General features: G+C 41.8%; 1 protein-coding gene across 4 annotated transcripts in view; it reads right to left on the bottom strand.

Moving 5' to 3' along the window:
- Positions 1-4791: 4791 nt before the first annotated feature.
- LCLAT1 (lysocardiolipin acyltransferase 1) overlaps positions 4792-26259 on the bottom strand; it is a 141220-nt gene continuing 119752 nt past the window's right edge. For all 4 annotated transcript variants that reach the window (XM_090281096.1, XM_090281099.1, XM_090281097.1 and 1 more), the window contains one exon: positions 4792-7693. In XM_090281096.1, the coding sequence (XP_090137222.1) occupies positions 7191-7693 (503 nt within the window). In that variant the 3' untranslated portion in view covers positions 4792-7190. The remainder of the gene's footprint in view (positions 7694-26259) is intronic.

Genomic DNA, 26259 nt, shown 5'->3' with positions numbered 1-26259 from the left:
TCCACACTGTTGCGTTTCTTCCCAAGGCTAGTCATTGTTGCAGGTGTGGACATGTTTGGAGCTAAATGGCAGTATACTTGAAATATGGGGTTATGAGTTTGAATCCTGGCTCAACCACTTAGGAGCTAAGTCATCCTGGGCTTGACCCTTAATTAACCCTTTTGGGGTTTATATTGTCATAATGTGTGGATAAAGTCTGAGAAAGTGCTTTGCAAACTGCAAACTATCTGCCTGTTGCTCTTAGTACCTGTGTGGGGACAGCAAGGATTAATGTTCCATGGCTTGTTATGATTAGCAAATGGCCATGATACAAATCCTAGCTACATTATGGGGTGCACTGTACTGCACGTTGTCTGTGGATTACCTTTTTTAGTTCTCACTATAACTCAAGACAATGTTTGGGTTTCCTACTGCTATGTAACAAACTCCCCAAGCCCTAGTGACTTACATTCACAACAATCAGGTATTCTCCCTCAGACTCCATCAACTGCACTGCGGGCGTGGTCATTTGTCGTTTTACAATGGTTTCTGGAAGTTGCACTACCAGCTACTGTCCGCAACACATACTTAGCCACTTGCAGTAGACAGAGGAGCCACGGGGCTGGTGCCCTCTGCTGGTCAGCTGTGTTCTGGGAGCCCCCAGCCCTGGGGCACCACACTTAGGTGCCAGACATAGACCTATGCCTTGGACAGGACAGGACAGGACATCTGCTCTTATTTTATCTTCTTCATTTCTGTCTGGTTGGCTTCACACCTGGAAAGTGTTGCTTCCTAAACAATGGGTTCTTTTTTCTGTTTTTGAAAGAGGGAAAGTGCATATGTGAGCAAGGGCAAAGAATGAAGCACATTTTGAGCCACATTTCTACTTTTAAAAGTTCGTATACTAACATATTTTGATCAAGCATATCAGTCAAACATGATTTGATTCTCGTAAAAAAAAAAAAAAAGTAATTATTTTCCAGGGTTTGCATCTCCATTTTTTTTTTTTTTGTTTGTTATTTTAAATTTGTAAATTTCTGTACCCAGCTCTAGTTTAGAACAAGATCCTTTCTGAATGACTTCCAGGAATCACTGTTAAGAATTTACTGTGCAAAAAGAATGACTAAGATGCTGGGCTGGGCACTATTTGGGAAAAGAGAAATATGAGACATCTTTATCTTTGCTTTCCAGAACCTTATAATCCAGTTGAGGGAATAAGACAGAAAAATAACTGTAACAGAAGATAGTGTGTAGTACAGTCCAGCGGGAGTTGCTGAGAAATATCACCACGACAGGAGGCCATTTCAAGCTGGACTGATCAGGAAAAGCTTCAGAGAGAAAGTGGGATTTGACTATACTTGGGCTGGCAAAGGAGGCACCTGTCACAGGTGAAGAATATGAGAGAAGGTGGGAGAGGACGCGGGCTACATGAGGTTTGGGCACCAGGGAGATCGGGGCAACCAGATGTGCCAATAAAGATTCACCACACCTGGGGAAATCGGGCCGAGGTTGGGCTGGGGTGGGGACAGTTGGGAGAGGTAGGGTCCCGGCTGTCTGGCAGTCCGCAGGAAACCACCGGGAGTGTGAGTGGTTACCATGACTAACCCAGGGCCGTAGTGAGATCAGCTGGGGCCTGTGTACCAAGACTGGGCGTAGAGCGCCGGGAGCGGGGAGAGCTGGCAGGAGGCTCGCAGACCTGCCAGAGCTAATAACAGGAAGGAAGGGCTGCCCCGGTAGAGGAGGGCACAGGCGGATGGCACCTCGACTGTCCAGGCAGGATGAGACAGCAGGATTCTGCGCCTGCGGAGCTGGGACAGGAAGTGCAGCCTTGCGCAGGGAGAGGCGTTAGAGCGCAGCATTTCTGCTTCAGCAGGTTCCCGTGGAGAGAAAGACGCTTGGATACTGTGCTGCTTAAGTCTGAGGGAGCGGGGTGGAGGGGAGCCCGCTGAGGAATTCAGATGACCGACTGCTGGTGAGATTTATCTGTGCACAGCCCTGGAACTGATGGAGAGGACTGCTGAGCGGCTTTGTGTTCTGTTGTGCAGGGGTCAGGGGCCCTCTCTGGAAGCCACGCTGGTTTTCTCCTGACTCCACTGGGGGTTTGGGAAGCTCTGTGGTTGAGGTGGCCATCTAGCCATCTGCACCATTTCATCCTATTCTCTTAAGATGATCCTCACAGTCTTAAAATTCATGCCTCTTCTACACTTCACCCCAGGCGGAGGTCGGGGAGCAGCGAGTGGCCCCTATTGTATTTCTGGGCAAATAACTGGCTCGGGAATGAGCGCTGAACCCCAATTTAGGATTTCCGTTGAGCCATTTTGGGAGCAGCCTTTCTGGCTCTTTCCCACCGGACTTGAACATGAGAGGATGGAGAGCTGAAGTGGCTGCAGGTGTGAAGCCCCACGTGGATCCTGCAAATCCAGTCGGCACAGCCAGGAGCCTGCAAGTTGTCTCAGAAATTTACTTTAGAAATGTTTCCATGGGAGGAGGGCACCATCTGTGCGTAGATGAGCACCGCGCGTGTCCCAAGGCTTCCTAACTGCCATCTGAAGCACCCTCATTGCAGACCCACCCTTCACAGGGAGCCGCTGAAGCCGTGTGTGTAACTTCTCGGTAAAATGAGGAGCCTGGAAGACGAGTGAGGGGCTAGACAGACTACGTTCTCCTCTCTCCCCTTGGGTAAACAGAAGGTAGAAATTCCACCAGCCCGATGGGCCAACGCTTGACACTGACTCAAGGTCTAGACTCTTTTGGCCCCACGTGTCCCTTTGCCAGAGAATGGCTCTGGGCTCCCCTCGGAGTGACTCTTTCAAGCCAAGGGCATGTTGCAGAACCAGAAGACAGTGGAGAATCGCAGAGCTTATAAGGATTGGTTATGTAGGGGAGGAAAATAATTGTCTCTCTGCCTTCTGAGTTCTTTGTCCAAGAGCCCAGTGATAAAAGGCAGATTAACAAGAGAAAAATAAGCATAAGTCTATTAACATGTATCCCTCAGGTATACATGGGAGAAATCCAGGAAAAAATGAGGAACTCCCCAGCATGACTTCAAATTCAGGATTAAATACCATTTTAACAGGGAAAGGGGAGGGGGAGGTCGACCTCTTAGGGGAGAGTAAATGACTTTTAGGAAAGGTGAATGGGCCCTTGGAAGAGATGGAAGGTCTGACGGTTTGGGACCAAGGTTGCCTCTCCTGGGGCAAGAGTCAGTCTCCCTGGCTGAAACTCCTGGGGAGGGGATTGACGGCAATTGAGTTCCTTTTGGAGGATCTGTCTAATGTAGGCAGATAAGTGTAGTTCAGCAGAGAAAGCCTCTCCCAGTATTTCCTGTTTCTCAGGTGCTTACAGCTCAAAATATGTGAAAGTGGCATACTGTGAAGTGATGTGTCCTCAGCTCTTCCACACATTTTGGGATGTCATACTCTGCCACCCTTCAGTTCTACGATTTCAAGGGTGTGTGTGTGCATGTGCGCTAAGTACATTTTTCAGGTTTGGGTTCAAGATTTGCTTTTGTGGATGAAGCCTCTGATAGTAGGGGATAGGCGGCATACATATGGTCTCATGTACCTCTTACAGCTAGTGGTGCTGATACTACCATAAGAACCCCACACTTGTGGAACCATGAACTGGCCCCCAGGGCTGAACTGAGAGAGGGAAGGCAATCAAGTTCTGATGACATTCACTAACCCTGTATTCAGCTGTGGCCTCTGGATTCTCAATTCCGGAGGCAGTATATTCACTCCCTTCTCACTTAGACATTTCGAAGAAAAAATCTTTGAAAGGGTTCTGACTGTCTAGCTTTTCAACTGCTACATATTATAAGGCTAGAACAATGTGTAGAAACAAAGTAGCACCCAGTCATTTCTGCAAAGACAGAAACATAACACACTTGTAAACTATTTAATTCCTTCCACTTTATTCTGGGGTTTACATTACAGATAACACAACTCACAAACATACCTGTGGACATTGAAAACTAAGGCCATTCTGTGAGTTATTTTTAAAATTTGGTGTTTTGCACATAATGATCCTTTAAAAAACAAATTACCAAAAACCAAGATTCTCTTCCAAAATAAAAGTTTACGGTTGGTCCAAGACCACTTTAGGGCCATATCCAATCTGAAGCTCGCCCTGTGACGAGACCCTCTGTGTTCTCCACAGCACACGATAGCTCCACGGCAACTGCTGCCTTGGCACCACGCTCTCTTCTCCAAATGGCATCAAAAGTAGTGTTGACCGCAGTGCCCAGCGGCTATAAACCACTCCCAGTGAGTCGTGAGACTTTTACCTAAGAAACACACTGCAGAGTTCTTGGAACATGGAAAAGAAAGAGACCTGTAACTAAGGCACTGAAAGCACATTGTTTATATAAAGAAATGTAAACAATTTAACACCAACAGGCCCCCTCCACCAAGTCTCCTATATTGTGCACGGGGCACGGTGGTCGGGGCCAGAGCTTGAAGTCCAGGTGAAATGAGAACGGCCTCTCAGCGGGTTTCGCTCTTGGCTCCCACATATGGATTCTGACATGGTGCCGCCGAGCTGACTGATTTCCCAGTGACTCTGGAGGCTTGTTTCCCCCAATCTGTGTTTCAATATTGTAACAAACGGGGAAGGATTTCCCTAGGAGTTTTCAGTTAGGGGCTCTAACAGCCGTTTCTCATGTTCTCCCACCGAATTTCACAGTTCCTTCGGCTTGTTTCAGCAAAGGTGGCGGGTGGGAGAATGTGAGACCGGATCAGTGCCCTTCCTCTGGGTTCCTGGTTTAGGCAGAACGGTTCATGCCCTATATGCACCACACACGCTGTGTTTAAAACGTTCCCGAATGGCAAAGATTTAACAATTGGGCACAGAGCACTGTAACCACTTCGAAGTCCAAAGAGTTGACCTTCGAAGGCCTGGAGGGAGCCTGTGTGTCCAGCGGCTGCCGGGGAAGGTGTGCGGAGGGGCCTCTGCTGAGGTCAATCACACACTGAAGCTAAATTCATTCCTACTTGACATCATCTTATCAACTTCAGATAGCTTTAAGTTCCAGATCATTAACTATATTATTTCTTTACATTTTTTTAAAATAAGAAAAATACAAACGGGTTGGAAAACACAAATAAGCAACCTTCTTCTTTTTGACGTAATTTCTAATTCTTACAGGAAGTACATTGTCTCTATTCCTGTTTTAGTGCTTATGAATTTTGGGTAGGTAAAAAAGCCTGCATTTTATCTTAAACATGTTTGCTATGATCGAAAACCATTTTTAAAAAACGAAGAAAAAAAAAGATTTTCCCTTTTACAAGTTCTGACAGTTAAAGAGGGCACAGGACCTTGGCCACTGAGCTGTGAGAGGTGGGAGGAAGGGTGGACGGGCTGCGGGGACAGACCCAGCTTTTCTCCTCTGCCCAGGACAACGCAATCCTGATTACTAAGACTATTTCTGTTTCCAAATATAACCAAAGGAAGTAGGAGAGAAACCTAAATTACACACCCCCTTAAGAAAAAAATTAAAATTAAAATACACCCTAAGAAGCTATAGTTCCACAGCTGGGTTTGCAGCAGATGTACATAATAACTAATTAGTAGCTCCTGGCAGGATTAAAAACAGCCTCGAGGGCGCAGTTACATGTAAGCTGGTGCGTGCGGGCAGAGGACCGAGACAGGCCTCTTCTAATAGGGACTGTGTGTCCACAGCGTCTGCCCCAACCAGCACTTCCAGAAAGAAGCTGCTCAGTGAGTGAGTTCCGCTCACAAAGTGCTTACCTGTCATGGCAACGCGCGTCCCAGCTGTTGGATAGAAGTCACTGTCGAGCAAAAACGAGACGTAACGAAGGGGAAGGCATGCGTGCCAAAACAGTACACGGAAGCAATGAACGGCTTCTGAGGCTGGTTCAAGGCGGGAGGAAAGCTGGCAGGTTTGCTAACAGCTAAAGACTTCTAACTGCCTCAGGTTTTCTGCTGCTCTGACCAGCATCCTCATTACATCACAAAAGGAAGCCGTGCTGGGCTTCAGCAGAGTGGAAACAATGACCACACCGTTTTTCTGCCTCAGAAGGAGGTGGGTGCTGTTCGCTGGATTTTCCACTGACTCCAAATGACAGGAATATGTAGGTGAATAATTGGTCAAAAACGGGTTTAAATTTTACTTCTGAAAGAGCAAGCCTGGGACTAAAAATGAGAGATTCCCTCCCTTGTTATTAAAAAAGGACTCATTTTTGTGTTAGTTTGGTTTTAAGAGTAAAATTTGTCAAGGCTACAAGGTTGAATGATTTCGGACAAACCGTCATTGCTTTATCTGCAGGTGCTCTTCTGCCGTTGCCATCTTAATGGCAGACGTGAGACCCACGTACATGGAGAAAACACGCTAACCCTCCTTTTAGGGGCAGCTTTTAAAGGAATCTTTCAAAAGACACAGCTTCAAAGGAGGGTTTCTGACTGCAGTAACAACAATGTTCTACACTTTCCTTTTAAAAAGTGATTTTTACCGTTTTTAACATAGAAGAGGCTACACACCTGCTGACACGCCAATTAAGAAACCCGCACTAAGCAGGTGAGATTAAGAACAAGTGAAGAACTCAACTGTATGACTGCCTATCTTTAAAATTTCAAGCTCAGGTTTCCAAGTGGGAGCCTGTGGTTGCCCCAAGATGTGTCCATGTCTTATTTCCCACGTGAGGAAAGGGCACAGGTGGTCTTCCTATCAAAATGTTTGGTCAGTTTAAGGACAAGAGGTGTCTATTCTGTGGTCTTAAGGAAGAATGCGGTGGTTTGACTGGCATAGAAAGGGTTGGGAGGGAGGGAGCCAGGAGGAAGGGCCCGCACCCCGGCAGTCAAGTGCCAGCGTTTGAGCTGGGCCAGTCCTCGCAAGCTCCAGAGCTGCCTCTGGTCTGGGTGTTAGTTAGGAAATAGGACCAAGCCTTTGGGAAAATCTTGTGTGTACCTTGTCTGTGAATAGCCTGACGATTGTTTAAGAATACTCTGGCCCAAGTTATTTCATAGCGATTGCTCCCTGCTATTCATATTGAAATTACATTCAGAGATTTAAGAGAAAAAAAAAAATGTCTGTGTAGCAATATTTTCCCACAAAACTAAGTGCAAAATATCTTTAACAAATAATGATGGTAGTAAGAAATATTTGATATAGTCATGCAAAAACGCATCTCAGTTTACAAAGGCTTATCACATTTCCCAAATATTCCCTAGGCTGTTACACTGTGAACCTTATCTTACTCATCTTTCTTTGCATTTAAGTGTGACTGTTTGTGTAAAAAACGGTAACATGCAAGTTCGATGATCTCCAGTCCACCAAATATCCTCTCTTGCAGTACAAAGATGATAATGGTGATTATGAAATACCACCGAACAAAACTGTACAAATAGATAAGGAGGCACATTGCAGGGCTGAACAGGGTCCAATAAAGTATGGAGAGGAATTTGACCACAAGGACCCTGAGCTCAGACTTGCAAGGCGGAATCACAGTCTGTCCGGTAAAGTAAAAATCCTTCTCCCCTCGATAGAAGGAGCGCAGCCTCTCTTCTTTCTCCTCCCACCGCTTGTGGCACCAGAGCTGGAGGTCTTCCTTGGAGGTGGGGAGCGCGTCTATGGGGTAGCGGTGGACGTGGAAGTGGATCTCCTTGGGGAAGTCCCCGTGGAGGAGGTGCCTCTCTGTCTGGGGAATGTTGTGGGGGTAGGCCACCGTGATGTCGTGGACGGCATCAAGGTTCTTACCTGGGTTTGGGAAAGAAAACAACAGATTCAGTAATGAGCAATCTGGACAGCAGTGCTGATTCACACTGCAAGGCAGAGCCAAAGCCAGGAAAAAAGTCAGAACAGAGTGAACCATGAGGAACAAACAGGGCTATAAATACTGGTGTTCCTGGGCACTTGGGTCAATATTTACCAGTCACTTTTGGTTTTTCATCTGCTTGCTAATTACCATGGAGACCTTTAGAAAGAAATTATCTTCATTCGCAGAAACAGAAATCTGCATTCTAGAGCTGAATAAAGAAGCACATAAATCGGATCTGAGACAGGAGCAAAAGAGCATAGGACCATCCCTGTAACCCCAACAGGATTCACTACTTTGAGGCCTCCTAGTAATATACCCTTCTCTCCAAATAAAACAGAGACTTTCTCATTTTTAATCCAATATTACCATGACAGCTAATGGAAAAAGAAAACCTCGAAATCTGACTTGATAAAGTGGTCAGAAACACATGAAAATGTCCATGTGAATTTTTTTAATTTTTAAAACTATATCAACTTGAAGTCCAAGTGAGACCCTGACCTGGTATTACCATCATCCTTGGCACTCTCATGATTAATTATTTTGGAGGTGTTTTTAGCCAAGTCATATGCTAGATGCTGGAGATAAAGAGACGAAAAGAACAGGGCCCTAACCTCACGCAGGAGCTCCCCACAGAACCAGGGAGACAGGTGTGCACAGTGCCCGAAGCAGACCAGAGGGCGTCCACGCGGGGCAGGCGCAGGCTGCAGCGGGGCAGACGGAGCCTCCCGGCAGAGCGCGTGGTGGGGCCGAGGGCACTGAGAGCAGGCTGGGGGCGGTCAGCAAAGGCCCTCACTGAGAGTCTGAACTCAGTTCCAGGTGTAGAGAAGCACCTCAAATGGCGGAGAACCACCTCAGGGTTTTTAACAGAAAAGGGATCAGATGGTTTCACGTAGGCAAGATTTACCTTGGAGGCAAAGACAAGAATGGTTTAGAGGACCAAGAGCAAGAGAGGCAGGTGGAGTAATTCGACGGTCATTACCAGGCAGGGACGGCAAGAAATGAAGAGAAGGTAGTGCCAAAGGTGTTGACATGCGTCCAACAGTTACAAGAAAGAACTGACGTCACAGAGGCATCAGCTGGATCTGGGAGGATAAGGTGGAAGGAGCCCAGGGAATTGCGTGGATGGTTGGTGCTTTGAGATTAGAAATGTCAGCAGAGTAAAGGCGTTACAGGAATCATGAGGACCACCTAGTTGCACACTACAGAAGGTCCAGAGAGGTCAAGTGTTTTGCCCAAGGGCACACAGTGTGTCGGAGGTTAGTGTCTGACTGTTGTTCTCTTTACCACGTTATCTTCAGTGACAGACTTTGGATGTGGACTTGATTCATTAAAGAACTATATGACGAGGCAAACGACCTGTGGTACTGTGGTTGGCTGTGGGTGTGGAAACTGATTGGAAGGTAGCAGGAGGAAATCTGCTGGGTGGCAGGAACATTCTTCATTGATTAGGTGTGGATTACCTCAAATTGTACATTTAAAACCTGTGCATTTTACTCTATTTAAATTTTACCTTAATAATAAAGATATGCAGCAACTTTTCCACCTTGTCTCACCATGTTTACCCTTTCTATTGAACCTGTTAGGTTGTGCTCATTTTATTTTAATGATTCTTAAGTCTTCTGTCAATGTTTACTGTCAATCTCCTTTGCCTGATTTACTTAAGGGTAAGGACAGGTTTCAATTTGGATTAATGACTGTCTTGTAAATATAATCAGATCTTAATAAAGGTTTTGTAATAAAAAAAATGAAAATAACTACATCCACAAGGCTTAGATTCAAAACTGGAGGGATAGTCTGGGTGTGCTGTATGTTGTCCAGATTAGATCAGAGGCAAGGAGGTGCAATGAAGCACTAATGGAAGAAGGCTTGAGAGGAGCTGATCTGAATGCCTAGAAGGAGATCTAGCTCCAGAGGGGACAAGGGTATGCAGTGGTTAAAAGCCACAGGGAAAAGCATTTTAACAGCTGTCAAGACGTAACATATTCACTGTTTGAGGAAAGGATGGCTCACCACTTGCCTGGTTAGCTGTAGCAGGAATTTCCACACCAGAAGGTGGTTTGTCTGATTAAACATCCAAACAAAGAAAACCTACTTTAACTGGTACACTGAGCATGATCCATCAGCTAGGACAGTAATATAATGTCTTACCTGCTAACTGGCCTGCACTTCTGGCCAAGATGGAGGCCTAGACAGACACGCTGCATCTCCTTCCACAACTAAGAAGGAATACAACTACCTCAGAACTAGAGACAGCCAGAAGTTCCAGGAAACTGAGCTTCATGGAAGTCCAACAAACAAAGATATAAAGAAGAAATACTCATCCAGACAGGTAGCAGGGGCGGAGCAGGGGTGGAGAGAACACGGTGTGGTGGCAGCAGCAGAGGCAGGCTAGCAGAAAGCATAGTCACACATTTTAAAAACTTGGGAGGGACACCTGGGGAGCATTCCCAGCACCAGACCAGACCGCACAGCTCACAGTTCCAGCATAGGGGAAAATAGAGCCTCATTGCTTCTGACTGTGCAAACCAGTGGGGGTTGGGGCCGAGGAGGAAACTGCTGGTCTCTCTGCAGAGTCCACTTGTTTAAAGGGCCCCCATGGTCCTAGAACATCCACAGACCCACCCACTCTGGGAACAACGGGGATAACTTTAAACATGCCAACATCCGAATCATAGGAGTGCCAAAAGGAGAAGAGGAAGAGCAAGAAATTGAAAGCTTATGTGAACAAATAATGAAGGAAAACGTCCCAAATTTGGCAAAGGAAATAGACATACAAGTCCAGGAAGCACAGAGAGTCCCAAATAAGCTAGACACAAAGAGCACCACACCAAGACACATCATAATTAAAGTGCCAAAGCTTCCAGATAGAATCTTAAAAGAAGCAAAAGAAAAGCAGAGTTACCTACAAAGAGGTGCCTGTAAGACCATCAGCTGATTTCTCAAAAGAAAACTTTGCAGGCAGGAAGGGACTGGTAAGAGGTATTCAATGTGATGAAAAGCAAGGACCTACAACCAAGATTACTCTATCTAGCAAAGCTATCATTTAGAATGGAAGGGCAGATAAAGTGCTACCCAGACAAGGGAAAGCTAAAAGAGTTCATCATCACCTAGCCATTATTATATGAAATGTTAAAGGGACTTATTTAAGAAAAGACCAAAACTATGAACACTAAAATGACAATAAACTCACAACTATCAACAACTGAATCTAAAGAATAAAAACAAAATCCAACTAAGCAAACCAGAATAGGAACAGAATCATAAGTATGGGGATAATCTGGAGGGTTATTAGCTGGGAGGGAGAAGGGGGAGAAATGGGGAAATGGTGCAGGGATTAAGAAGCATAATTGGTTGGTACAAAATAGACAGGGGGAAGTTAAGAATAATATAGGAAAGGGTGAAGCCCAAAAACTTACATTCACGACCCAGGGACATGAACTAAGGGGGTGGGGGATTGCTGGAGGGAAGGGAGATACCAGGCAGAGGAGGCAAAGGGGAAAAATTGGGGTAACTGTAATAGGATAATCAATAAAATATACTTTTAAAAAGTTAAGCAACCTTTTGTCTATTCAGCATTGACCACCACTGTCTTTTTCCATAATATATCAAACTTCTCCTTGATCCTGCAGCTGGCTGAGTATTCCCGTGCACTGTCCACCGCAGACCTCAGGGCCCCTTCGCTTGTGCCCATCCACCCACCTCGGCCATAATCCTTGTTCTGCCTGTCTCACCTCCACTCCCCCCACTCTTTCCCCACTTTCTCTCTCAATGAGGAAACAAGGTATCTTTACCTCTTGTCACCTCTCATGCCACTTAGCCCCTCATTCAGAACTGAGTCCATATTTCATTTACTTTCAAAACTCCTCTGCAATCAACGTTTCTGCTGCCGCCTCAGCCCAGACCTTCTCCTCCCCATCCAGGTTTCTGGTCTCATCAGCCTCACTTGTTCACAGGCTTGGGTGGCCTCCTTCCCCACGCGGCTCCCGCCATCCACCCGCTCCTCCACTTCTCACACTTCTCACAGCTCCTCTTCATGCGTTGCTGGCAGGCCCTAGCCTTCCTCCTCCAGGTCATTCTCGGCGCTTACCGAGCAAACAGAGTTATGTATTATTACAATAGGAATGGTATATACTGTACTAGTGGGACTAACCCAACCCTCGCTTTCTGCTTCCTTCCTGACAACGTGAAGCACAGGGTTGTGAAACACTCATGGTACCACATACAGAAAGGTTCCTAAGTGAAAAACCCTAGATTCACTGTACAGTTGTCCCTCTCTATATCGCGGTTCACTTATCACGGCCTCCCTGTATCGCCAGGATTTTAAAAAATATTATATTTAATTATTTATCGTGGATATTTTGCTGTATCGCGGGATTTTGTGGTACTGTACACGTATGTTGTTAAAGTTACGTCGGTTTAAGAGTGTAGAATATGTTTAAGAACATAAGTAGTGTTTAAAAAGGCGTAACCTAGAAACATTCCAGAGAAATTTCTGAACACCAAGGAGAGAAAGAGCCTCTTATAAACTTGTAGTTTGAAAGAACCAGTTACATACAAAGTAAGAGCATAGATTAGCATTGGGTTTTTCTTCTGCAACATCAGACAATGGAATAATGTTTACAGACTCTTGAGGAAAGGGAATTGTGATCCGAGAATCCTAAATGCAACTGAAGTATCATTCTTCAGAAACAGCAAATGAAAAACACTCATGTAATCTGAGGAAATTATCCAAGGAACTACTCCTACCTAATGAGGTTGAAATTAGAACAAAAGTCTTCAGATAAAGGGAAATGAAGGGTGAAAGAAACGATGTTGAGCAATAAGTTTCAAATATGCTTTGTATAAGAAACATCCAATAGTGAAAATGAAATTGATAATGAAGGGATGAGCAAAGATATAACAAGGAAATGTATACAGCAGTCCCTCTCTATATCACAGTTCACTTATTGTGGCCTCACTGTATCGCAGGATTTTTAAAAATACTATATTTAATTATTTATAGCAGTTTTTTCACTATATCGCGGGGTTTTGCGGTACTGTGTACATATGCTGTTAAAGTTACGTACGTTTAAGAGTGTAGAATATGTTTAAGAACATAACTAGTGTTTATAAAAGTGTGAAAAAGGTTAATAAGGGACTGAGAACAGTTTATAAGTATGTGGGAAGGGTTTATAAAGTCTTAAAATATATCGTCGTCGTCGTCGGCAGCCGTCCGTCTCGAGAGACGATGGTGTAGCTTCTTAAGAGTCTATCTGCACCGCCGAGAATGGCTGTGCAGTCCGACTCGGGCGTGACACGGTATCTGTCTCCTCCCGTGTTGAATCGACATCTTGCGATGACGCTGGAGTGTCCTCTCCAGTGAAGCTGAAGCTACAGAGCCTGGGCGGGGTGATATGGAGGGTCTGCTGTTGCCCATGCAGCAGACCCCCCCTCTCTTCGCAGCTGAAGGGTCCAAGGGAAAGACGGAGTCAATACAGCTTGGCTTCAGGTGCGCCGCAGGAGTTGCCGGTGTTGACTACAACGTCAAACCGCCTTAGGGACTCCGGCTCCGGATTTTCTGTCGGGGTTTACTCCCTTAGCCTTTCCCCTGAAGAGGTATGCCGCAAGGCAGCGGAGGTTTTTTGGAGTCAGAGTTTTCCTTCTCTCATGTGCCCTGACTGGAAGATCGAACCAGCGACACTTAGCTCGCAGGCCGACGCTCAATCCACTGAGCCAAACCAGCCAGGGACTTAAAATATATACAAATACTAAAATAAATGTAAGGTTCCTACTTCGTGGATTTTCACCTCTCACAGCGGTGGGGGGTGAGGGGGGCTAGGACGTAACACCCGCGATAAGTGAGGGCATACTGTAGTGCAGAGCATGGAGGGCCGTGGAAGCAGACTGCCTGGGTTCAAGTCCTAGCTCTGCTGCTTACTGACTGAGTGAATTACTTACTTTCTTGGGGGCTTACTTAGTTCCTATATCTATCAACAACCTCATAGGGCTGTGAGCATTAAATCATATAATATATGTAAAAACACATAAAACAGGATCTAATACACAGTTAAGTGCTCAATAAACATTAGTGGCTGCTGGTGCTATTACTGAATCACAATGTTAGCATGTTAGGCTTTGACCTGTCATCTCTACTTTAGCTCCTAGTGGTCCGCTGGTGCCACTGTGGTGTTTGTGGAGGAAAAAACTGCATTCAAATGCCCTCTCCACCACTTGCCGTGGTTTGGATGAGCCCTAAAGATGTCCATCTATTTATATGATAAACAAGAAAAACATTGTAATGTTAGAAACTAAAAAAGACAACATGAAATAGGGAGAACTGAGAGGGGGAGAAGAAAGACAGTTTTTACCCTGTCTTCATTTCCCTGAGCTGCCCTGGATCTTTAAAGCATCACAGAAACTCAGAAATGCATTAAATGCCAGAGCCAGAGGAGGATGTGGAGAAAGGTTTTTGCACGTGGAGGGAGTTGGTCGACAACTTTTAAAGTTTTTATGATAAAATAAAGGTCTCCACACAACACAAAGCCACAGGTAACTCTTTACTGCTAGTAGCAGAGCTGACTTCTCGTATCAGCCTATAATGGCCCCCGGGCCCCATGGCCCCCAGCCCAGGGGAGCTCGACCACCAGACAAGTTAGCTTCCTCCTAGAAGGTTAAGAGGGAAGGGCTTAGCTCGCTTGCAGGGCTTGGTTCATACTTAAGTGACAATAATGAAATAATGAATATTCAAAAGTTGAGATGTGCCTTTATTTCATTTACCAATAAGGCACTAATAGATTAAGAAAAGAGAAGTTCCTGCAACTGCAAAGGATTTATACTGCCTTTAAATCTTTTAGTATGAAAATAACTCTTAAATATTCAAAGGAAGTGACCACCCTCAGTAAAAGACATTTTGAAAGATCTTATTGTTTTGTCAGTAGCCTAAATGACAAATCTAGATGCTGTCTGGACACTTGTCACCAGCTTATCTATCTGGGGCTTGAAAATGGATCTGCTCTGTTTCCGACATGGTGTCTTCTGGAAAGGTGCATATTTTCCTATTATTTTGTGGAGCCATCATTCTGTTAGAACATGCTCAGTTGGGTCCCTAGACTTTTACTTTTTTTCCTGGAAGAACAGAACAAGCAGTTGCTCAAAACATGTATTTCAAATTTTAATTTCTAGTCTCAGACTAAAGCTGAGAGAATTTTTAATAGGTTAGTCATGTTTCATTAACCAACAGAAGTTTAAAAGATATAACTGGAATTTACAAATATAATTACAGGAGAGAGTGTCTCCAAGCATATAAAGTTGAGCCTCTGATGATTAGAAGAGTCCTACCCAATATGAAAAGCTGACTGGGAATGGGAGAGAGCCAAAGACTTACACATTTGTATGTTTAAAATGAAAGCTGAGTGAAGAAATCCTGGTTTGCCCCTGGCCGCTAAAGACCAGATCCAATTATATAGTTCAGTGGCAGAAAAAAAGAAATATCAGCTTTTAAATGTATTTTTGGTGTATAGTGATCTACAAGCTTAGAAAACAACTGAAATTTTTCTTTATCCCCATTCCATATTATGTATGCTGAATATACAAAATTAGAATTTATTTTGGATCTCATTTTAATAGCTGCTTAAAAGTAAAAAAATTCCAAGCCTATTTTCTATTAGCCACATCTAAATCCATAAATCTAACTACATATTAAAATTAAAGAGTTTTAGATAAAGTAGCTGGTCATCTAAGATGCTTTGTGTAAAAAGAAAATGCCAAATCGTAAGATAAGAGGTTAGCATGTTTTTCAGACTTATGCACTGTTTTTAAGATTAAAAAAGAAAATTACCCCAACTGGATAAAAGTTGGGATTGGTAACTAAACAACTATTCACTGTGACACTTTGACACTGACATACAACAGTAGGTGGCCAATAATAAGTGTGACAAATTGGCACTACCCAGTACACTTCGAGGAATAGTTCTGAATGGACAAATTTGGATATATTTAGACTATAAATACCAGTGAATAAGACACCTTTCAGCACGCACGAACCATTTAAAACCAACTACTATTATAAGACTCAAACAATACTATTTTCTTTGTTAGAGGAAATACTACTGTTTCCTACGAGGAACATTATTCCTTTTTCCTTCTGTATAAGTTGGACACTTATGGAACAAAAGGGAGAGTCAGACAGCTCCTGGCCTGCCTCTAATCAGCTATGATCTTGACATGTTCCCTCTAAGCCTCATCTGTACAGAGGGGTAATAACAATACCTACCCTCACAGGCTTCTGTGAAGATTAATTGGGATAAGGACGATAAAATCCTTAGAAGTGCCTGAATATTTTCTAGTCTATGGCAGATTTGACAATGTTAAGTATATAATGCTATTTTTCAGCTGAAATTCTGGAATGCGGTACCAAATATTTTCTCCATCATTTCTCTCTGATAACAAAGGACTTCCTTATGCATGTTGGAATGCAGCCTCTTCATTAATTCAGGTATTACCATAGAAGCGTTTGTTTCCTAATCAATTCTCAAAAATCTGGCTTTAAATAGAACTACCAATTCCTCAAAGAAAACCTTGAGATTCTCTACTGTGCTATTTTTTTCTTTCTGCCCATGAGAAACACGGGCTCCCACTAGCTTGAGAAAAATTTCTCAGAGACGCCGTGGCTGGTGTGGCCCAGTGGATTGAGCACTGGCCTGCCTGGCCTGCAAACCTAAAGGTCACTGGTTGATTCCCAGTCAGGGCACATGCCTGGGTTGCGGGCCAGGTCCCCAGCTGGGGGCTTGCGAGAAGTAACCAATTGATATTCTCTCTCACACATCGATGTATCTCTCCCTCTCATTCTCTCTCCCTTCCCTCTCTCTAAAAAAATAAACAAAATTTAAAAAGAAATCTCTCAGAGCTGGCATTTCCGTCAGTAACTGCTACCTTACTTACACAGCACTCCCATTTCTATTCTGACCTCTTCCCCGGCGGGGGGCGGTGGGGGGGGGGTCTCCTCTGCCAACCACCAGAGCATTTCAGCAGTTCCTGCGGCCCCCATCAACAACCTCCTCTCTGACCCGGACAAGGCGGCCCGTCACTGCTGCCTATTGACCTGTTACAAATCTTAGCCTTACCAGATCTTAGATCCTTAGCTTCCAGTCCTGACTCCGAAACACCTTCTATCAGCCTTTGCCCTACTGATGCGGGTTTCTATCATACTGATGCGGGTTCCTATCATACCACAATCTTCAAAAGAGAGCATTTCACATGGGGAGGAAGGGAAGCATCTGCACTCTCAGGAGCAGGTAACTCAAGGAACAAAACTGCAAAGCGGGACCTCAGAAAGTTCAGGACGCTGGAATGCTTTCCCCTCTCCTGGAATTCCCCTCTCCTTCAACTGAGAATGTGTACTCATTTTCTCTTTTCATAATGGACTTTCTTGATGCCACACAAAAAATATTTTCAAGATATTTCAGCTGTAGCAAGTTAGAATATATTATTTGGCTTCATATGAGTCGGACTGCACAACCATTCTCGGCGGTGCAGATAGACTCTTAAGAAGCTACACCATCGTCTCTCGAGATGGACGGCTGCCGACGACGATTCATATGCACATAGTAATGCAAACTTTCTCATGCACACATAGTAGGGAAGGAGGAAAGACTAAAAGGATAAAAAATAAAAACAAAAACCTGGACAAAAGGGTCAGAAGAAAAAGGCTAAAAAAAGTATAAGAGCAAGTGGTGAAGCCAGGCTAATGAAGTAAGGGAGGAATGTTGGGGGAAACCCGATTAAGAGAGTAGTAAAAAGACCCGGAACAAAATTCAGCGTCCATCATTGAAAGACAGGAAAAGCAGGTTAGGAATCAGGAGGCAATAATGGTCAAGTAAGTCCAAGGAGTTTAAAAAAAAAAAAAAAAAAGAGCAAGACAATATTTATGTCTATAGAGGCCCTTAATTCAAAACCTTTATCTACGATTTGCTTATTTCTGGTGACACTGAACTTTTGATAAAACAGAAAAGACCCATTTAATATGTTGAACTATTTGGAATGAAAGCTGATGCCCAAACTAAGGAACACGAGAATGTATTAACTCGAAGCTCAATATTTTAATATAAAACAGAATTAGTGTATGGTTTTCAATGACGGCATGTTACAGCACCTGAGATACTCTTCAGTTTAGCAGAGTGACACCCGTCCTCGGCTTACAGAACCACTCCAACAGCAGGGTCTTAAATACTATGGGGATCTATGGCTATAAAGACGATCTTAATATTCTTAATCTTCTGATGTTAAAAACAATTTCCACCAGACTTTAATATAAAAGTGGATAAATCAAATGAAATTAAATCAGTCTGTACTTGGGGAGCTATCTTAATCAGAAAGAGATTTAATGAAAAGCCTTAGCTTAGATGACTACTTTAATTATTACAGGCTAATATTTGTCCACAAAGAAGGATTTGTTTCAGGATTAGTCAGAGACCAGGAGAAGCCAGAGACACCAATTCAATAATGGAATGCCTAATTAAATGATAACGGAATCCTAATTATAATGTATTGCTTTCCCCTGCACATGATTTATTTACCACAGCCGATTTTCAGTTGGTTCATTATGGAAAACTAAATAAAATACAATTACTAAAAATAAACGGGAGAAGAAAAGAGAATTGGTAAATTAAAACTTTTTTTAATATGGAGGAATTCAGATGTAACAAGAAGTATAATTGTTAAAAAACAGTCCTGCTGCAGAAGATATGACTATGGTAAATCAGTGCACGGAGAAACTGTACATTTATCTGTCTCACCCACATCCTTCATAAGTCAGTTGCTCCCCTTATGTGCTTACAATTCTGTATGTGCTTTCAATCCAGCGAATCAAAGGTACTGATGAGAAGCCTAGTGAGCGCTCACTGAGTCCTGGTTATGACGATGATTACAGATCCTGTGCTAGCTACAGCTTCTGGGGGAGATTTGAAGACGTGGAAGAAATCCCTGCACTTTGGAAGTTTTTAATCGAGTTCAAATACAAGTTATCATATAAACATATGAAAATTAATAACACATGAAGTGAATAAAAGTTAGTGTAAAATTTTAAGAGAAGTAAAGTGAGCATAGCAGAAAATTAGTACTGTGAGTTCAGAGAAGGACAAGATCACTGTTGGCTGAAATGCCTAACAGTTCTCAAAGCAAGAAGGTTATTATTTGGGTTTAACACGTGCATGAACTAGTTTCTTGAAATTTAGAAGAAACAGGGTCTTCAACATTGTAAGTAAATTCTAAAAAAATCAAGTAGTTATGGAAAAACAAACATCATACAAGTATCTCTCTCTTTTTTTTTAAAGATTTTATTTATTTTTTTAGAGAGAAGGGAAGGAAGGGAGAAAAAGGGAGAAAAACATTGATGTGCGAGACTCACCAATCGGCCTCCTCTCACACGCCCCCAACTTGGGCCCTGGTCTGCACCCCAGGCATGTGCCCTGACTGGGAGTCAACTGGGGGTGGCGCTCAATCCACTGAGCCACACCCACCAGGGCATGAGTATATCTTAAAAAAAAACAAACAAACTAATGCAACAGAGTAGAGTTCAAAGCCATTCTGATGGACATATAGAAACTTCATGGACAACAAATTGACATCACAAATCAATGAAGGAATGACAGATTGCTTAATACATGGTGTTGGAGAAAAATAAAACTGGGTCCTCAACAAACACTTTTAAAGGAGGATTCCATATGGATAAAAATGTAAATGTATAATGTAGTTATATAATTAGAGTAAAATGGAGACTATTTTTGTGTTCAAATAGTAAGAAAGGTTTTCTTAAAAAAACAAAAACAAAAAATTTCAAGAGCATAAATTATAAGGCAAAACAAAGTATGGTTTTGATTACATTAAGAATTTATGTTCAATGAGTATGTAATAGAGTAGGAGAACATATTTACAATGTGTAACACTAAACAAGGGATTACTATCCAGACCACAAAAGAACTAATGCAAATCAATACATCACTAGAACAAGCTCAATAAAATATGGAAGACACAGGGGGGGCAAAAGTAGGTTTACAGCTGTGAGTATGTGGAATCGTTTATTTTTTATTAATTATTGTATTATTTTCTATATGAACAACTGTAAACCTACTTTTGCTCCACCCTGTATAAACATAGAAGCAGAAACCCAGAAACATAACAGGCACATGAAAATCCTTTGTAATCACACAAAAGCAAATTAAAACAAGAAGGCATTACTTTACACATATTCCACTGGCAAAAAGTAGAACTGAATAACACCAAATGTTGGTAGGAGAGAGGGGGATAAAGGCACTCTCTTGGATTGCTAGTGTGAGTTTAGAGGACAGTAACCACTTTGGAGAGTAGTTTGGAGCTAGTCAAGTTAAGGTGATCTAATCCTATGACTCAGCAATTCTATTTTGGGGCATATACCCTAAAGAAATTATCCAACGGGTACAAAGAGCACCCATGAAGTCTTTGCTGCAAATGCTTCCGTGACAGGAAGAATTGGAGGTTACCTGGGTATTGCTGGGAGCCTCAATAGCTGAAATGTAGAAAGGACACACCACAGAGAAGGCAGCAGTCAGAAGCCAAGGATTAGAAATATGCATAATACCATAAATGCATTTTAAAAGCAAAATGCTAAGTGAGAAAGCAAGAACTAGAACAAGATATATAACAGTCCTAGTTATGTAAACTTAAAAACATAGGAATGTAAAACAAATTTTACAGAACACATAGAAGCAAAAAGATGCACTTCAAATATATCAGAATGCCTGTCTATGGAAGGAGGAAGAAATGGGAGTAGGGTACAGGGATAGAGCAGGATAAATAAAAAAGAATAAGACAAAAGAGATGCTTTGCCCAAGACCGACGATAATGTCCTGTAAACTGAGAGGACTATGATTAACTCGATCCTCTGAATCTCTGGTCTTCATTAAGTAATAAAATATTCTTAAATAATTAATGAACACTAGAAAACTCAAAGCAGGTCGTTTAAAATAACAGCCTCCCCCCACCCCAGACCCCCTTTAATCTAAATTAGCTACTCAAATAATAGCATATTTAGAAAGGAAGACCTAACAACAAATTTTTGAAGCAAAAGCCAAAGGTCAATCTTCACTGCCACTGAACATTATAATGTTAATATACATCCCAGGACGGGACAGGGTGGGGATGGTTTGTACCAGCCATGAAAACTATTCTAAGCTGGAGTGCTACAAGTTCTGAGGACAGGGTTATTTAGATGTCTGGTATTTTTGTGCATCACTTTAGTTTTAGGTTCAGTCAAGTGAAACCTGTCGAAATATTTTAAAATTTAGGAACAGCTTTGCGGTGACCACTTAGCTTTCCTTAATTCTCACATGTAACTCTACAACAGATCTTTATTTCAGCTATCTTAATCTTCAAAGAATTTATACTAAATGAGAATCTGTGTATCTTTTATTTTTTAACTTTTACTTTGAAAAAATTTCAGGCTTATAAAAAAATGTGCCAAAGTACTAAAAGGACTTCTAGTAAATTTCACCCACTTTCCCCAAGTGTTAGCACCTTGTACAGCCATAGTACATTTAAACAAAACCAGATTAACATCGATACTTCGCTATTAGCTGGTCTACATATCAAATTTTATTCAAATTTTGCCAATTGTTCCACAATTATCCTTTTTTGGGGGGGTGGGGGGGATCCAGGATCAATCCAGGAACTACTGTTGATAGTTATTTTGTGGACTGTTTGTCGGTTTGGATTCTCTGATGTTTCCTCATAATTAAATCCAAGTTATGCATTTTGGCATGAATACTTTGTTAGTGATGATATGCCCTTCTCAATGCATCTTCAGGATCTATTATCTTTTCAATACAAGCTGATGTGACTCGGGAGGGGTAACAGTCACTTCTTATGCTCACAGCACCATGGTTAATGTTAGGAATTACAACATCCCAAACAGTCCAAGGTTATGATTTCTTTTCTCCCAGTCACCTGAACTCTGGGATTTGATAACATACACATTGTCTTCCTTCTCTAAAATCCACAGCTCTTGATGTGAACTTCTCTTACAGCACTTAGCACCCTTCTAGTCGTTACTAAGTGTTTATGTCAAACTTGTATCTCTTGGATTAGATTATACATTTCTCAAGGGCAAGCTGCATGTCTCTCTCCCCTTTGTATTCTCCACATGGCTATGAACAGACTACTCACAGAAATACCTGTTAGGGAAATGATTCCTCTGTATTAAGAAGACTAAAAAAAACAAAACAAAACAACAACAACAACAAAAACACTGAATGCCAAAAAGTATGTAGGTACTTTTTCATATTATTTTACTCAATACAACAACCCCATGAAGTAGATCTTGTCTGAGGTTGCAAAGCCATTAAGGGGCAAGGGATGGTTCTAACGCAGGTCAATCTGGTTCTATAGCCCTGGGGTTAGGTTAAAGAATTTAATATTAGGAAACAGTTCAGCATTTCTCATTTTCAGTTTGGTAAACTGAAGATCAGAGAGATTAAGTAGTTTTTCAAAGAGGCTTAGAGTTGGCTGAATGAAAGGACTAAATTTAGAAGCCAGTTTCCTGCCTCCTTAGCTTTAGTTGGCTCTTTCCATTTCATAAAAGAACTGGAGCAATGGCCCTCAAATTGTAATTTGGCATTCTCAATAAGCACACTTTTTACAAGTTACAATCTGGAAGAATACAATTGGTCTTTACATTATCTTTTAAAAAGTCTCTCAATATGTTAAGTTTGGCAGCAAAAGCCTTTTAGACAAACTTAAATATTTTAATTTAATTACACTGCAAATATAACTGAAATTCTTTCCATTTCTGAAACATATTACAAACAAAACATCAATTAATCAACATTTGCCCACAGCAAAAGAAACACGCTGTTCTAATTGAGAACGTGTCCAATGGAAAAGGACTGAATTATGGTATGTTTTCTTGCATATGGTTCTGAAATGGAAAATTTTCCATTACTCTTCTAGGTATGGCTATGAAAACCTAATTCTATTTGAAAGAATTATGGCTCACATGTGAATTTTTAAATGGTTCCTTCACTGACCTGTAAAAAAGTGAGAACTGGCATGATCTATCACATTCTGAGGTTGAACTAGGTTATCTTTTATTCCAGTGAATTTACATTGCTTAGAGTATGTTTTCTACTTAATAATATGAATAAACTATTTTAGTAAGTATCTTTTATATCCAGCCTGACAGAGAAAACTAAAGGTTTGTAAGTGAGTAGAATGACCATATAAATGAATATTCTCTTGTGGTTCATTTATCTCTGCCTATAGTTTTTTCTTTATGGTGCTGCTACTATCCATCATTCTTATTAAAATCCATCATGACTCTTGGGGCAATATTTCCTTTTCTCTCTACAGAAATAGAAATACTCTGTTATAGTTGGCTCCGCTAGTCACAGTATGACTTCCAGTCTCTCTGACTTGTCTATTTTCAAAGTCTCTCTCCAGATATAACCTACCTTTCTTAACCATTGTCATATATATAAATATTGCCCACACTGAGAAAGTTAGCAAAGGTAACCTGATAGCAAAAGTAAATTCAATAAGACTCTCAGAAACACTAGCTTGCATATTTAAAATGAAGGCTAAACTTATTCTGGTGTATCTTTCAGTTTAGAAAACAGCTCAGTCATTCTAAAGCTAATTTGTCTCATATACTGTTGTGCCACAATTTATTTGCGTGTATGTGTGTGTGTGTGTGTGTGTGTGTGAGAGAGAGAGAGAGAGAGAGAGAGAGAGAGAGAGAGAGAGAGAGAGAGAGAGATATCCTGCCCAAAGTGCCACAGCAAAGTCAGTTTCAAAGTCAAACTAAGCTGTCGCTGCTCTGGGGATGGGACAGATCCCCTGATAGGACATCATTCTTGATCCTTTTAGTGTTTAGAATGCCTTAAACATAGTCTCAGAATCAGCTCTAAACCCCTATGGAAATAAGAGAATATAAATGAAAATTAACATCTGAGACTTCCAAAAATTAGAATATACCTTAAGAATTCATGACTGAATCATATGGAAGTGGGAAGCTTTTAATCTCATAGTTTTTTCATTGTTTTTGAAAACTCACCAACTCAAACAAGAATTTTATAAGATTGTATATGTTTCTCAAGAATAACGGGTATTATACTTTTGTATGTCCAATAGCACTTGGTTCAATGCTGTCTCCTTTTAGGCAATCAATCAATATCTGCTGAATAAATAACTACTGTCATAACTGGCTTAATAAAAATGTCTCAGCCTTGTTAACATTTATCTTCATTGAAATAGCAATGAAATAGATCAAATTTCATCTTAAAATAGTGAATTTAAATGTATGAATTAGTGATAATGGTATCAGATTGGCCAGAAAATCGGATGCTCATTTTTTTATTGCATCTGAACTATATATAGCCCTGCTGTATTTGAACCTCAGTCACATACCTGAAAAAAAGAGTTGCATGAGCCACTCATCCAAGAAACAGAATGGAATGCCACCTGCTGAACTCCTATTTTAAAAAGTAACTAGGGAAGCTCTATTTGCAGCCAATAGCCCTGGGTGATGAGTTGAGCCAACCATTATCTTATAAAGCTTGAGAACAGAGTAATTATGTTCATTTTAATAAAAACGTCAAATGATTTACAAACTCTTGATCAAATTTATGCCTCCCTCCTTTGTCTAGTGACAAGCAACATAAATGTCTACCTGGTGCTGTGGTGGGATTTGAGGGGACATGACTGAGAACTAACTAATTCCTGGGTCGTTATTAATGGGAATGTTCGTATGGGTATGCTTGGACTGAGAAGAACTTAATTTTTCAATTGGCCTAGTACTAGACAAATATTTGGCATTCATCAAAAGGAACAAATCTGACTTTCTATTAAGTCTTTGTGGGCCACCTCCTAGAACCCTTCTAGCTTGAGAGAACATAAGAATGATGGCACTGGTGAACAGAAATGGAGAAGCTGGGAAGAAAGTAAGGAGCCTGGGGTTAGACATATTTGAGGTGATAGACATAAACGAAATTATCCAATCCACTTATTGGAAACACAGGTCGGACAGACCTCAGAAGACGGAGAACAGTGGTAGTCACAAGCTTGGAGGTATATTCTAAGGGAGAAATGAATATAATTTAATGAGAGAAGAGCCAAAGGCAGAGGACAGACTTTGGGGAATCGCTTTTCCACTGGCGACCGGAAAAGGAAAGGAAGGCAGCAAAGGAGACTTAAAAGGGGAGAACAGTTATGAAGAAAACCAGCGAGATGAAAAGGTACTGGCAAATACGTAAATGAAAAAGTCCAAGATGCCCATGGGGTCTGGGCACATGAAAGCATTTTGATCTGAACTTCTGGTTTCTGGTTCCTGGTTCCGGGGACTGACTGGGAGGGGAGATGCTCCTTTTGGGTCAGGGCAGCAGCAGCTTCTGGCTTATTTCTTTTGGTTAACCTTCCCTTTGGGGTGATCAGCCAGAACTCAAGATTTGGGGAGTAAAAACTGTGAACTTGGTATTGAAGTTGGCACTTTCAAAACATAAAGGACTATTTAGAGGACGATACAGGACATAAAAGATTCTGTTCATCCATTTTTTCTGCCTGGCACTATCTGGAGTTGGTCTCATCGTTCACTGAAACTGCAACGGAATCTTTCTTTTTTTAAAGATGGAGCTTCAGGGCTACATATAGAAAAAAAGTGGAAGTTATGTTATTGATAAGGAAAACTGCTTTCACAATTACTTTTAAAACATATTTTGCTAGGCTGAAATTGCCTTAAATAATGATTTTAGATATTTGATCACTTAGAAACACAAAAGCAATTCCTAGGAATAGCAATGCACAGAAATCTGGAGAAATAAATACACTAAAATGAGACATGCAATTTGGTCTTCTTCAGAATAAATCTGCATATAGTGTCCTGCAGTGAGTGGCACACTTTACAAAGAAAATTAAATCCATGAAATTAACATTTTAATGAAGCAGACAATTTACATCAAGACTACTTACTGATTTCAGCTTCCAGGTGGCCTAATGAGATGAAAATGAAGTCTATACCTTCAGCCAGTCTAGGCTAGGGAGGTGGGGAGATTATGATTGAATTTAAATTAGAAAATACTGCTGTGTGCAAACATGTTTAGGCTAGCAAGTAGGCTTTGCAAACCTTGGCACCACAAATCTTAATTTAAAATACTTAAGGCAACATACACACATCTAACTTTTTCTGAAAACTGTCCAAAAACCCATGGGAAGCCACTGTACTGGGGAAAACATTAAAACACCTTTATCAGAATAATCCATTTAAGTTGTGTTATAGGCCTATGAAATATAAGAATGAAAAGGGAGCTAGCGTGAGGTCATCTGGTGCAGCCTCCCACCTCCATGTGACCACTTCAAGCACAGGGACCTTCTCATCACAGGCAGCTCTAATCTGCAGAAACACCCTCATCATGTGAGGAAATTTGAGGCTGAAATTGACCCCCCTAACTCCCACTCTTTAGTTTTAGGTTTGTCCTCTAAAAGCAAACACTATGATACCATTAGC

This window comes from Furipterus horrens, unplaced genomic scaffold (genome assembly GCF_987537825.1).
Source record: "Furipterus horrens unplaced genomic scaffold, mFurHor1.1.pri manual_scaffold_6, whole genome shotgun sequence".
NCBI lineage: Eukaryota > Metazoa > Chordata > Mammalia > Chiroptera > Furipteridae > Furipterus > Furipterus horrens.
Note: the sequence above shows the minus strand (reverse complement) of the source record. Positions and strands in the feature narration are given on the sequence as shown.